Source organism: Phascolarctos cinereus, unplaced genomic scaffold, assembly GCF_003287225.1.
Source record: "Phascolarctos cinereus isolate Bilbo 61053 unplaced genomic scaffold, phaCin_HiC Scaffold_1;HRSCAF=81, whole genome shotgun sequence".
NCBI classification, from domain to species: domain Eukaryota; kingdom Metazoa; phylum Chordata; class Mammalia; order Diprotodontia; family Phascolarctidae; genus Phascolarctos; species Phascolarctos cinereus.
Genome location: NW_027555514.1, coordinates 63,827,832 through 63,842,852, shown reverse-complemented (window position 1 = coordinate 63,842,852; position 15,021 = coordinate 63,827,832). Strand labels below are relative to the sequence as shown.

The 15,021-nt window shown below is 37.1% G+C and overlaps 1 protein-coding gene across 1 annotated transcript in view; it reads right to left on the bottom strand.

Moving 5' to 3' along the window:
- MYO3A (myosin IIIA) overlaps positions 1–3,314 on the bottom strand; it is a 259,169-nt gene extending 255,855 nt beyond the window's left edge. Inside the window, exon 1 of the mRNA XM_078151955.1 lies at positions 3,137–3,314. Within this exon, the coding sequence (XP_078008081.1) occupies positions 3,137–3,304 (168 nt within the window). The 5' untranslated portion in view covers positions 3,305–3,314. The remainder of the gene's footprint in view (positions 1–3,136) is intronic.
- Between the last annotated feature and the right edge of the window lie 11,707 nt (positions 3,315–15,021).

Here is a 15,021-nt window from a genome sequence, read left to right as displayed (position 1 = left end):
AATAATGCTAGTTACCTTAGGGACTGAAATTAACTAAAATTACTTTTTCCAGAATAGTGCAAACATTTTAGAATTTATGAAAAGTTAGAACCTAAAAACTCTAGAGATCAGCTAGTCCAACTTCCCCCCCCGAACCCCCACCTTTTTTTTTCACAGAGGAGAAACTGAGGCTTAAAGAGCTGATGTCCTTGTCCAAGGTAGCACAACTAGTAAGGGGACAGAGTAGGGACCTGGAGTCAGGCCTTTAGGGCAGTAGCACTAGCTCTTGTTCCTTTATGCTTTAAAAACGTTTCACTGCTTTGAAGTATCTCTAAAATTCAAAATGCCTTCAGTTTAATTACCAATAATAGATTAGTATTAAAAGGAGGTAGAAAATGATATTGCATACAAGAAAAAGTGGTAAAGAAGATGATTATGGTAGTTTCAAGACATCTGTGGATTTAGATAACTTTATAGGTAATGAATGATGAGAGGTTATGACTTTGTGGGCAAATAAATATGTTTATGTGTATGCATATGCATGTAAACATAGATATATAGTAGATGATACTATATGGTATATAACATATAATTACACATAATATTATACATTATGCATGATACATAATCATATAACATGCTACATATAATATTACATATCTATGCCACAAATCAAAGAACTATGCACTAGCAGGAGCTTTGACGTGCTGAGGCATGTGGAGCGTGCAAATGTATAATATTAAGGAACAACTCGGCTCAAGACACAGCTCCTCCTCACTATCTAAAGCATATTCAATAATTCTCATGAACACAGACAGAGTCTGTTTATCACTGCTCGTAGAATTGTCCAGCTGGAATGACCCTCACAGATCCTCCAGTTCAATCTTCAACCATTTTATAAGAAGAAGCTGAAGGTCACAGAGGTTTAGGTGACTTGATCAAGAGGACACAAGTGGCTAATAGTAGAACCAGGAGTTTTGACCCTGGGCTAAATCCCCTCTCCACTATGCCAACCTTCCCCCTGTTACTTTGTGAGAAAATACGTATTCAGGAACAGTAACAGAAAGTGAAAATCCTTTTTCAAAAATCAAAAACAGTCACTCTATATGAGATACTTGAAGGCATTTAAAATAATTTCCTTATGATTCTAATCTTTTGGTTATAAATCTTTTTTTATTTGAAAAGTGACATGATGAATGTAGAGAATCAGTCTTAAACACATAAGCACTAGGAAGAGAATAAAGGCAGCAATGGATCAAATTTAATAGCGCATTCGTGAAATTAATATGCTTGTTTGAAATAGAATGAAACCTAATATCTTTGTTTTTTGCTTTTCTGCTTCAACTTTTATCCACAAAAGTTCATCCTTCTCCACGAAAAAGAAGGGACAAAGGCATGGCAGGTACAGGGTCAGAGAGCACATGTGGATAGACATATGCACTCATTCCATTGCCTCTTTCAGCCTCCATCCTGTTGACATGAGTCTAGAGTATGAGGGAACTGAACACAGAATGGTGGCTTTGTTCTCACCTCCTTTTACTACAACTCGGCTAGTAATAAGTTTACATAGTAGAGTAATGGGAGGATGATGCACGCTTGGTCTCATTAACACAGGTTAGGATAGAAGAATTACAGGGGTCATTCATTTATTCTGCAAGTTATCAGGATCAACAAAGAATTGTTGAAAGAATTTTCCTTTTTCCATTGTTTCAAGGAATAAGCCAAAGAAACAAAATTGAAAAGGCAGAATGGAAACCCTAACCTCTGCTGGAGGATGGAAATAGAAGAACAAACGGTAATTTTGGGGAAGCTTTTCTGCTGGAGTTGGATAGCATCTTATGCTTGAATGGTGATAAGGAACAACAGGCACCATTAAGATTGAAGCTAGAAAACACTACAAGAGGCTGTGAACTCCAGAACAAGAAACTGAAGACTTTAGGGTCTTAGGCGAGTTCTTCATCATGGCTGCTAACTGCAGACAGTCGCAGAAGAGAAATGCAGACCTGGAAAACAAGCAGCTGATTAAGAAAAAGGCAAGTGAGAATAAGATTTGAGGTTTTGGAGAACAGCTCAAGACATAGAAATAAGGGGTTCATGGTCAGGAACAGAGTTCATCCAACGAAGGCCAGTAATATAAATATTGGAGAGGTTACAAGGCAGAATAGATAGAAGTGTGATCTTAGAGTCTGGGTTTAAATCCTAGATATGCTATATACTAGCTGTCTGACCGTAGCAAATTTTTTAAACTTTTCAGTGGCAATATAACTTTTTAAGACTCTCGAATTACAAACAAGTAACTGAACTATATCAGGAGTTTGCACACCAAGAGGCCCCTACATGGTTGAAATCATATATCCTCACAAAGTCAATCTCTTTTTATGCACATTATGTATATATATATATATATATATATATATATATATGTATGTATGTATGCATGTATGTATGTATATGTATATGTATATGTATATGTATATGTATATGTATATATGTATATGTATATGTATGTGTATATGTATATGTATATGTATATGTATATGTACATATATATACTACATACATGCATATATATGTGTAAATTCACAAAGAAGTGAATACATGTATGTACAAATGTATACACATGCATACATGCATACCTATTCACTTGTGGACAAAAGCCACAAGGATTGCAACTCCTTGCTCTGATGACCAACCAGTCAGTGCAAATTACTTAGATTAGATTTTGAAAACACTATTTTTCTATTTTTTGAAAAGAGTAACCCAACTACACTGATCCCTTCCCTGGACGTCATTTACAACAAGACAGATTTCAAACTTTCTCCCATAGTCCGGGGATGCTTCTGCTGAAACCTAATGACGTGGAAGCTGATTTGGATAAAAAGGTCTCTCAGGAGCCCTTCTTGACCTGTGAATCTGGGTATTTGTGTGATTTTACAGAACCTTTGACTAGGGCTTTTATCCTACTGACGTGCCCTTCAGTGCAATGCGCTATAAACAATGCAACTCTCCTGAGGGCTGTTTTCATCTTTATCCCTCTTTAAAACTGTAATTTGTTCCAGAATGTGACTGACTGGCAAAGCAACATAAGACAACTAGATAAAGCATTAGAACTCAATGTAGCAACAAAGAAAGTTAATTATAAAAAGATGTGACTCACGTGGACTGGGTCCAGGATTTTAACTGCTGCTTTTTGGCCATTTTTCTTGTTCAACACTTTAAAAACTTTCCCATAAGTTCCTTTGCCAATTGTTTCAGTGATTTCCCATGTATCTGAAGGATCAGGAAAGCTATCAAATGTGATAGTTTTTCCAGTTAATGGAAGCATCTCAAAGGTTTATGTTTCTAAAAAAGAAGAAAGAAGTCCAACATTTTAGCTATATAAGTAGCTGTAAATAATACATGTTTTGCAATATTAAATAATACACATAATAGTAATTCACACTTTAGGCAGCAGATCACACAGTGGATACAGTGCTGGTCCTGGAGTTAGGAAGACCTGAGTTCAATTCTAACTATGGACACTTACCAGCTGTAAGATCCTAGGCATATGACTTAACCTCTGTCTCAGTTTCCTCATCTGTAAAATGGGGATAATAATAATACCTGTACCTCACGGTTGTTGTGAGGATAAAATGAGATAACACTGTAAAGCTCTTTGCAAACCTTAAAGCACTATATAAAAGTTAGCTATTACTATTATTATTAATTATTATTATTACATGACAAAAGCTTTGAACCTTTTTTGTGTGGTGGGTCCCTATAAGCCTATATATATGTGAAATCTATATGCCTCTTCTCCAAATAATGTTTTTGAATGGATAAAGTAAAATACATAGGATTATAAAGGGTAGAAGTTATATTATAATTTTTTCTCATCCAATTTCATAAACCCTATGAAATCTATATGTGGACCCCTTTGGAGTCTATTGACTCTAAGTTAAGAACTGCTATTATATATGGTTTTATGTTTTCCAGAGAACTTTCCTTGCAAAAACCCTGTGAGGCAGGTAGTATAAGTATTATTATTTCTATTTTACAGATGAAGAAGCTGATTCTCTGAAAGGTGAAGCGGCTTACCCAGAGTCACATACCTAGTTAAAAGGCAAAAACAGGGGTTCACAATCTAATAAGAGAGACAATATATAATACAAATAAATACAAGGTTTTTTAAAGCTTTACTAATTCAAAACTGCACCAAGACCTTTGGGACATCTTGTATGTACATATAAGATATGTACAGTATAATCAGAAGGCAGTCTCAAAGAGGTTTGAGAATCTAAAATAGGAATGGGGCAGATCCAAACATCAGAGAAAATAGAAAGTAGCTTTTTTTCATGCCTCATTTGAAACTACAAATCAGAATAAATGAAACAATTTTTTTTTCTTGATCTTCTGCATGTAGCTATATATCCAGTAAAATGACAAGAAATGATCATGCCCTGAATTACAACAGAATAAAGCTACTTCAAAACAGTTCTTGGAATACAGAATCTTTTTAAAATTCTTAACTTTGGATATAAAATGGAGAACTATTTAATTATAGGTAAGAGGCAATTTGCAATAATCATGCTCTTTAGCAATTTTATAATCAGGCACAGGAACAATTACCTCTTAAATCTACTGGAAGCGAGCAAATAAGCCTTTGCTTCATCCATTCGATGTAAAGGTTGTAAAAAAAGTGATTAAATTAAATCTCAGTAAGTAGACTGATGACAGATTTTAATCATGGATAAATTTCATTGCAGGTTCAGAAAATAATAATGAACATAATTACAAATTTGATTGGCAGAGTGGATAGAATACTGGCCTTGCAGCCTGCAAGATGTGGATTCTAGTCCCACCTATGATACATATTAACTCGATGTGCGACTGTAGATAAGTCACAGTTGCTCAACGCTCTAAGCAACTCTACAAAGACGAGAAGTTTCAGAGAAGGGGACCACTTATATTGGTAAAGGAAGTTCCTTATCCAAGAGTTCCCTATATCAATGAAATCAAAGTTCTAAGTCCCTATGCCCTAGCCTTATTAGGACTGCAATTTGAGTCTGAATTTGGTCAATAAACATTTAATAATAGCCTACTATGTACTAAGCACTGTGCTATGCTAATTTATCATGATAATACTATTTTGCCTAATACTCAATTCTCTCTCAGGACTCTTAAGATTATATCTAGAAGCCCATATCTATATTGTGAAATAATCATAGAATGAATAAAGTAACTCCTAGTTCAAGGGCGGAGAATCTGCAGCCTCAAGGCCAGATGTGGCCTTCTAGGTCCTTGGTTGCAGCCTTTTGACTGAGTCCAAGTTTTACAGAACAAATCCTTTTATTAAAGGGATTTGTTCTGTGAAGTCTGGATTTAGTCAAAGGGCTGTACTTGAGGACCTAGAGGGCCACATGTGGCCTTGAGGCCGCAGGTTTCCCCACCCTGACCTAGTTCATCTCCTTCCATGATTTTTTTTTTAGTAGAAGAAATTAAGGATCAGAGAGGTTAGCTGGGGGACATTCTGGGAAGATGGAGGAGTAGATCAGAAATTTCTAGGCTCTCCAGATTTCCTCCACAAAGAGACAAAAAATCACCATAAAATGAACATAGAGCAGTTGTCCTCCTAAGATAACTTGAAATGACCTCAAAAAAGACAAGGCCTCCAGGGGCTGAAGTTTGGCCTGAGTGAAGCCCAGACACCCCCAGGCAGACGCCACAGAGTTGATAATCAGTAGGCCCCAGGCAGCTCTGTCTGGAAGCAGACTGGGCCTCTGGAAATTTTGCCTCAATTTCCACCTCACTCACAGGCTCAAGAAATTTCATCTCAAAGTGTCAGGAACTTTTACCTGGAGAACTTTTACCTCAAAAACTTTCATCTAAGGAACAGCAGACAGCTGAGTCGGGGAAGATTGAAGGACACTCTCCCCTACATCCCCTCCCCCCTTTTGCTGCTTCCGGAAGCCAGGCCTAGTGGTGCTGGCCAGATGTGATCCCTGCTGTGGCTGGGGGCAAGGAGGAGCCAGCACACACCTGGTGAGGGCGGTGCTGCAAGAACATTTTCCAGACAACGTGGCTGGGGGCCTAATTGTGGTTTATGGGAAGAGAAGGATCCCTGAGGTTGAGCCCCAAGACAGAATATTTGCTGACTGCCACAGAGCTCCAGGAGCCGGCAGGAGAAGGACCAGAATCTGAGTTTCCCAGGCCAGTGGTATTTCTTTCATTACATTGCTTTGCCTCTGACTTCTTTTAGAAAGAAATGAAGTGTCACATTCAGTAACAATTCTTTGATGACATACATAATAAGAATAAACACACACTATATGACATTGACTCTATTATAAGTCATACACTGATTTTAGGGTGCTCTATCTTATAAACATTATAGTAACATATGTTAAGTGATGCGTTTTTAGAGTTTTGCATTTTCAGTCCTTCCATACACAAAATAGAAATTTATTTTACGTACAAAAATAGCCTACAACTGGTAATTCTGAACTAAGAGAATAATTTAAAATTTATTAGAGAGGTTGATTTTGCTTTACACATTAGCTGTGTTCCTGAAAAAAATTTTCAGTAAGGTAATTTTAAAATTATATTTTTCCATTTGATTTCTATAAAAATTTTGTTGAACTTCACTGCTATCCCTCTTTCTCACACCAGGCTCCCCCTAACATGAAAACTGTTGTAGGGCTAATAAGAAAAAAAAAATCACAGTTCTGAATTCTAACATGTACTTCAAGGGTCACTCTACCATTGTCAATATGTCAATACTTTGTAAATATGTGCAAGAAATTAGTAAAATGAAAAAATAATACAAATGCTGTTAAGGGCACATTTAGAAATTGTTCATTTGGTCAATAATGTTTGACTTTTCACGACCCAGTGGATCATAGCACGCCAATGCTGTCCATGGGATTTTTTTGGCAAACATATTGGAATGCTTTGCCATTTCCTTCTCTAATGGATTAAGGCAAATAGAGGTTAAGTGACTTACCCCTGGTTACACATCTAGTGTCTGAAGCCTGATTTGAATTTGGGTCTTCCTGACTTCAGGCCTAATGCTCTATCCACTGAGCCACCTAGCTGCCTCCATTTAGAAGTATAAGATATTTAATTCACATTTCACTGGTCAGGATTTTACTAATACTACCTGATGGTAATTACAGAACTTCCCAGAAGGAAGAGTCAAATGCAGTTATTTTATTTCCAAGAAGCTCAAATACCTGGCTGGACCTCATGTTCATAGCCATTACTGTCCCTTTAAGTATATGGTAATGGGCTCTAATAATTAAATGATAACTGACACCTTGCTTGTTAATTACATCTTTAGAACTGCATGTACCAGGATTTGGGAAGTAATGTGTCATTTTAATAAGACACTTGAAACACTAAGCATTAAACTGTTAGATATTTAAATAGGAATTTGTATGAAGTCAACACACTCAAAACCATGGTTACTTTAGGGCTATTTTTAAGTCTCACAGAAACCAGATATACAATGTATCTCACTTATAGACAGTTCACAATTGTTTAAAACAGATGATCAATTTTCATCTCTATAGAACCCCAGGATATAACCAAAGATCACAAAATAAACCTAAATGTCTTCTGAATAGTCATAATATATGCCACCAAACCCATGCAATAAAACTCATGAATTATATACTTGAGAGAGTTGCTCAGGCCCTCACCCTACACCAGTTTGCTCTTATTTGGTACACAGTCCTAAGAAGGCTGACTATCTGGTTTCCAAGGCCGTGGCCACTGAAACAGGGGTTAAACTCCAGTGGTCCTCTATTGCCTCTAGTCTCAAATATAAACTATTCTCTTTGGCTTTAGAGTCCTTCAGTTCTTGAAAGGTACTGCTTCCTCATACATCACTTCTCTTTCTGAACTCTAAAATCCAGCCAAACTGGCCTTCTTTCTGTTGCAAATGGCAGCCAATTTTCCATCTCCGTGTCTAGTCATCCCATATACTCTCCCTTCTCACCCATGGCTCAAAAGAACCCCTTTCGTTCTTTCAAGATGTATTTTAAGGAACATTTTCTACATGAAGCCTTTCCTGATTCCCGTAAATGCTGTCCCACCCTAACTACCCTTTATTTTGTTTGTAGTTGTTCTGCATGTATGCATAAATATCGATACATGGTACCTTCCCTCAATGTAACATAAGCTCCTTGAGGGTAAGAAGTGCTTTTTTTTGTGTGTCATCAGTACCTTGAGTAGTGGCAACTCTGACCACAGAATTACGTGATCAAGGCCAAGATGAACAAATTTAGTCCAAGGCTCTAAGGATAATTGGTCAATATCTGCTAACTTATAAAGGTCTAAGATTAAAGTATAGGAACCTTTTGAAACCTGGAACTGAAAGCCTTTTCATTCTTAAACTTTACTTCCCTTTTATATTCGCATGTAGCTTACAAGAACCCTGGTAGACCTTAGACGAGAAAAGAGAAATAACTCAAAATACCTATAAGGGCTGTGACTAAAGCCAATCTCCACTACTTCTAAGATGGCACACCCATGAACTTCAGAGGCAAATGGTAGATTACTTCACCAGCTTGGGAACAGTAGGTTGTGAGCCTTGTGTCCACCTCAGGTAAAGCCCAGGGGCTGGGGATAGAGGGACTTCCCAGATACTGCCCCAAGAGTATTAAACAAATACACTATGTAGAACAAAGGAAAGAAAGATGCCAGTAGGTATCTTTCTTAGGTTTAATCAGGAACTCACTGCATGAGGATGGACAGCAGGCTAGGAATCGTCTGGCATTTGTTTAAAATACTTCCAGTTTTTCTTTGGGCATGGGATAAGAGGAATGCCCTCTGTAAAAGACATTTATCACTCTTGGAAAATAGCATAGTAATCTGGAAAGAGTGCTAGATTTGGAGTCAAAGGGCCTGAGTTCAAATCCTGGCTCTGCTACTCTCTGTATCATCTTGTATAAAACACTTCAACTGTATGGGCCTCAGTCTCCTTATCTCAAAAAGGAAGACATTAGGTGACATAGAAGGTCACTATGTTCTATATCTATGTTCCTTTGAATCTATAAAGAGGCCAAAGTTTTATGCTTCAGTGCTAAATCATTTTGTGTCTGGTTTTAGTCACAAGTGTGAGTTTATTAAAATGGATCTTCATGGGTTATTTCTGAGTTTTGTTGATTCTGCCCCTAAAAGAACTCAAAATCTATCCATTTTCTCTCCTTTCATGTAGCCTTTCCCTTAGTTCATTCCCACTCATCTGCACGTTTGCAATAATTGGTCTCTCCCCTCTCCATAGAGCTACCAAATTGTTATTCCTAAAATACAAATTTAACCATGTCTCAAAAATCTTCAGAGGCTTCCTGATGCCTCTACAATAAAATGATAAAATTCTTGGCCTGGTATTTAAAGCTCTCCACAAACTGGTTCACACCCTCCTTTCCAGTTTTATTTCACGTTATTCACCTTCAGGTACTCTCTGTTTCAATCAAATTGGCCTTCTATCTAGTTCCTTGCACATGACATTGCATCTTTTACTTCTGTGACGCTGCTCAGGTGACCCCCCAAGTTTGAAACGTGCTCCCCCCTCACTTTTGCCTCTGAGTTTCCTTCAAAATTTAGCTACTCTGCCCCTTCTAACATAAGGCCTTCTTCTTATCTTTCTCCCTGTGGAAACTACTTTGTATTATTTCATGCGTACTTTTTACTTACATAGGTTAATAATGTTTCCCACCAGTAGAACATAAACTCCTTGAGGGCAGGGCCTGTATCTTTGTTTGTTTGGGTATGCTCAGCATCTAGCTTAGTATCTTGCATACAATAAGAGCTTAAACACTAGAAGGACTGGAATTTAAGAATACCTCAAAGGATGAAGCAGCTTGGTCAACGGACATGCCTCATCTTTATATCAATAAGCTTATATACTTGGGAATCCTGGGATACAACCAGCTCTGAAAAATCAATGTTGTGTGCGTGATCCAAAGGGTTAAAGGTGGCTCTCCAAGGCACAAATTTTGTTGCCACAGCAACTCAGACAAAGGTGTGGAAAGGCTATGATCTGTCTATGTGGAGGGAGTCCCTACACCTCCACTCCAATGAAATCATGTATCCCTGAAGTATCAGAATATCTACAAAACATCATGCCAGGCATTTATCTGGAAAGTTGGTATTACCTCCAGTCCTCTAAGGAACTTACTGTCCTTTTGCTGCTTTATCAAAGAAGGAAAGCACCTGTGAAATTAAACAACATTGAGGTGTGGACTTAATTTGTTTCCTCTTTTAGGAACGTCTCTAAGTTCCTTTCTACCTCTAAATCGAAGATCCCATGAATTGAATTTTAAAAGCCACCAGGTAAACGAGACAGTTCATAATACAAAGTAGGGGCAGGGGAAGGGAATCACTAGTGATGAAATTCCAGGCATCAATGGGAAAGATTTTAAAGCTTGGGAAGGGCTTCTCGGTACATCTCAAATCACATCATCTGGATGATCACTAGTGGCAACATGATATGATCATAAGAAAAAACACTAGACCAGGAGTCAGAAGACAGCATGTTGGAATTCTGCCTTTGACACTTGCCAGCTGGATGACCCTCTTGGGGGAATTAATTTCACCTCTGATTCTCAGTTGTCTAATCTATAAAGTGGGGATACATTGCAAAATCACAGAATTTGAAAGCTGGGACCTCAGCCATCACCTAATCCAACCCATAAATGAAAGAATCCTGACTATAACATATTCAATATGTAGACATCCTGTCTCTGGCTAAAAAATGACAAGGAGAGAGAATCTACTATCTCCCAAGGTAACCCCATTCCATGTTCAGACAACTCTAATTTTCAGGAAGTGTCCACAGACATATTAAATTAGCATGACACTTTCAACACCTACTTTAAAGAGTTGTGAGATTCAAATAAGATTTTACATATACATATACATATATATGTACATATACATAAATATGTAGTGATTTATAAACTTTAAAGAGCTATTTCAGTGTGTAGATATATATACATACACACATACACATCTGTATGTATATATGTATATATAGTGATTTATAAACTTTAAAATGATATGTCAACATTGACTATTATTGCTTTTACTGTAAGATGTTCTCCTTTACTCTTTTGAAGCAGGTTTATTTACTCGGTAGCCCTTGAAATTTCTTTCTCTTTTCTCTCTGCACTGTTTGACTTGGTGACCCCTATAAGTTCAGTTATCTCTATGCAGATGAATCTTAGATCATAGATCCAGCCCTAATTTTTCATCTGGGCTCCAGTCCCACACCATCAACTATCTGTAGAAGATTTCAAATTGCATATTCTGTAGATATCTTAAACACAACATATCCAAAATAGAATCCATTAACTTTCCTCCAAAATCCAATGTTCTTCAGAACTTCCCTACTACCATTGCTGGCACAGAGACAGTCACCCAAGTTTTCACCTTGAGAATTTGTAAACTTCTTGTCATCCCTGATTCCACTCTCACTCATCCCATGAATCCAATCAGGTTGCCAAGTCTTGCAGGTTCTACCTCCACAATACTTCTCCCATGTTTCCCTTCTCTCTGCTCACAAGGCCACCACCCCATACCAGGCCCTCATCCCCTTTCACCCAGACATTGCCATAGCCTCTCATTTGGTCTCTTCATCTCAAGACTGAACTTACTGTAATCCATCTCCCACATAGTGGCCAAAGTTATTTTGCTGAAATGCAGGTATGACCATGTACTTTACATACTCAATGAATCCCAGTGGCTCCCTATCACCCCTAACCAAATATAAGCTCTTCTGTTTGGTATTTAAAGTTCTTCACTATTTGGACCCCTTTCAACTTTCTAGTCTTCTTATATATTACCCCCTCCACACATTCTATGGTCTAACTGTATTGGATTATTTGCTATCCTTCCCACATGACATTCCACCTTCCATCTTTGTACTGGTTATCCCCCAAGCCTGGAATACTCTTTATCCTCACCCTACCTCTTGGAATCCATGAATATAATTCATGGAATCCATGGAATTCACCACTCAGTTCAAGTGTCACATTCTATACAAGGCCTTTTCTAGTCCTCTCAGTTGTTAGTACCTTGCCCTCAGGGGTTACCTTGTATCTCTTTTATATATCTCTTATATATACCTACATATAAAAATATATGTCTAGATGTTATAAATATACACACACACACACACAAAGACATACACATGTGTGTATATATATCCCACATATAGAGGCATATTTATGTATGTGTGTATATAAGTGCTTGTTCTTTGATTTATTTCCACTTACTTAACTACGTGCAATTTGAGGGAAAGGATGACATCTTAGTTTTCTGTGTCTCCCACAGATGCCAGAACAGTGCCTTTTATAAGACACATGCTCAATAAATTTTGCTAATCATTAAAAAAAGAGATAAATCTCTTCTACGTGCTTCCTACTGTTACAATCAAAATTAAGGCAAACTGAGGCACAAAGTTCCAAATACTATTAATTTATTAGTAAAGTATGAATTTACCAATAAATAAGATGACATCTTCTCCAGCAAAACAAAGACCCCAAGTTGGGGAATGGCTATTCTTTTTATAATTTTTAGGGAGGTGCAGAGCAAAGGACAGGACTTCATGACAGGGGACAGGTTATGATTGGTTAGAAATTGGGATTGAGGGGTAGCTAAGTGGAGCAGTGGATAGAGCACCAGCCCTGAAGTCAGGAGGACCTGAATTCAAATCCGACCTCAGACACATGATACTTCCTAGCTGTGTGACTCTGAGCAAGTCACTTAACCCCAATTGCCTCACCAAAAAGCAAAAAAACCAAACAAACCATGGGATTGAGAAGCTAGCAATAACCTCCTCCTTCCCTCTCCTAACTAAGAAATGTTCATTGTTTGAGTCTACATGCAAGGTTAGAGTGAGTGGACCAGACTTCTTCGGATAACAAACCAAGGGCGACAGATTTCCTTGATCCAAGAGTAGAATGGTAATTAACAAAAGAACTAGATTTCTAAACTCATTACATGACAGCTGAATTTCCGAACTAAGTTCAGAGACAAAGAATCATGACTTAAGGAGTAAAAGGCCAAAACTGATTAGCTGTAAATAGGATCAATTTTTTTTTAAAAGATAAAATATATCTAGTTATTTCACTACCTTGCAACGACACACTAGAAAAACTGATTCTGTATTTGTCTTGTATTTCTACCTTGGTGACTGACAAAGGTCATTGGGAAGATTTTTCCATGTATTATTTGTGGGATTGTTTTTTTTTTTAAATATAGGAATGCAGCCTGAGAGCTAGAAGGAACTTTGATATCTTCTAGTCCAATTCCCCTATTTTAGAGAAGATGGTCAGAGAAGTACAGTAACTTGTTCAAGGTTATACAGGTTACAGAGTAATGATTCATATTCAGATCCTTTGACACTGAACACAGCACTCTTTTGTTGATTAACTTCATTTTAACTAAGTTAGACATGTACTTTTCTTAGCTGGAAATAATTTTCCTTTCATATTTTTTTCCATATTCTATAATAACCATACAAGTACAAGACTCACAAATTTCTTATACTAGTCTGTAAGTACCCTAACAAGTAAAATTTTTATTAAAACTCAAGCTGCTTGTCATTAAATAAGGCAATTCAAGAAAAAATTGCCTCATTCCTCAAACATATGAATATGAATTTTAACTAACTGCCCCTACAATGAGACAGAGACAATGTTATTTAGGCAATTCTATTTCATAGTTAAAACTAAAATGACTGCAAATTCAAATAGAGATTTGAAATAGAGATTTGAAAGTTTGAAGTAGAAGGGATACAAAACAGTTTCTTGAATTTTCTAGAAAATTTCTGTGTTTGAGCATCTGGAGAGTAACTGAAAAAATCCTGAAGATAAAAGCCCATGGGAGAAAAACATTTCTCCTTAACTTCTGCCTTTTCTATGTTTTTTTTTTCCTGGACCTTCACATGTCTAATACCAAACAGCCTATCTGAATTGATGTATTTTCCAAAGAGACTACCTAAGGCAGTAACGTTTCTTGGTAGAGTTTATGTGTCTGGACCATAGTAGGGGAGATGAAATCCTGGAGGAGGCAGAGGTGACAGGGAGGAAAGCAGAAACATTCCTTAGGCATAATTGCTTCATAAATGAATATAAACACATTTGCTTTCCATATGACACAAACATCTATCAAGTTAATTGTTAACCTTTTCAAAATATAGCCAGAGAATACCATTTTTAGTAAAATTCAATAGCTGTTTATTCCTAAGCTAGAGATTGCTCCCTAAAGTGGGAGGTGATACCGAATGAACATTGCAATACTGATGCTATCCTTACAACTTTCTTAGATTTTGCCACATGACTATTTTTTGCACTAAATATTCTTTGTAAGGATACTCTTCCCTTTACCTCCCTCTCCAAGCCCCTATTTAATAAGTTTAAATTCTAAGCAATTTAGGTTAGACAAAGAACTTCCACAACCCAATGGAAATGAGAAACCTTGAATGCCATTTAAAATGTTTGTGGGACCAACCTGCTTTCTTGATTTTTATGAAAAAAAGTAGCAGTCAATATGAGTATTTTTTCCAGGCAGAGGCCAAATTATATGACATATAAAAACCTATGATTTTTAATTGACATATACTATACTTAAACCTGTAGTTAAGTGGTGGGAGAACACTAGCCACATGCCAACTCCAGTCATCCTATGATTGCATTCAGCTTTTGGGGTAATAATGCCATGATCGATGACACAAAAAAATCCAACCCAGACTCAAATTCACCAACCTCCTTTATACAGTAGTGGCTCTTTGAATAGGAGCAACAATTCCTGAAGATTTAAGACCAAAGAGCAGTTGTAGATCTGTGAATAGCTCTAAATGAGCTAATTAGCATTTCAAAAGACTGTGATGACACTTTAAATCTTGAAGCACAAATGCACAGCAGAGTGTGACAGGAGCAGTTTACTAATATTCTACAATATCTATTGAGTGTGTTTCCCTACTTTTCTCTCTTGGTGTCTCTGCCTCTTATGCTTTCCTCTGATATTTTTCTTCTTTATTCAAGTTAATAAGAA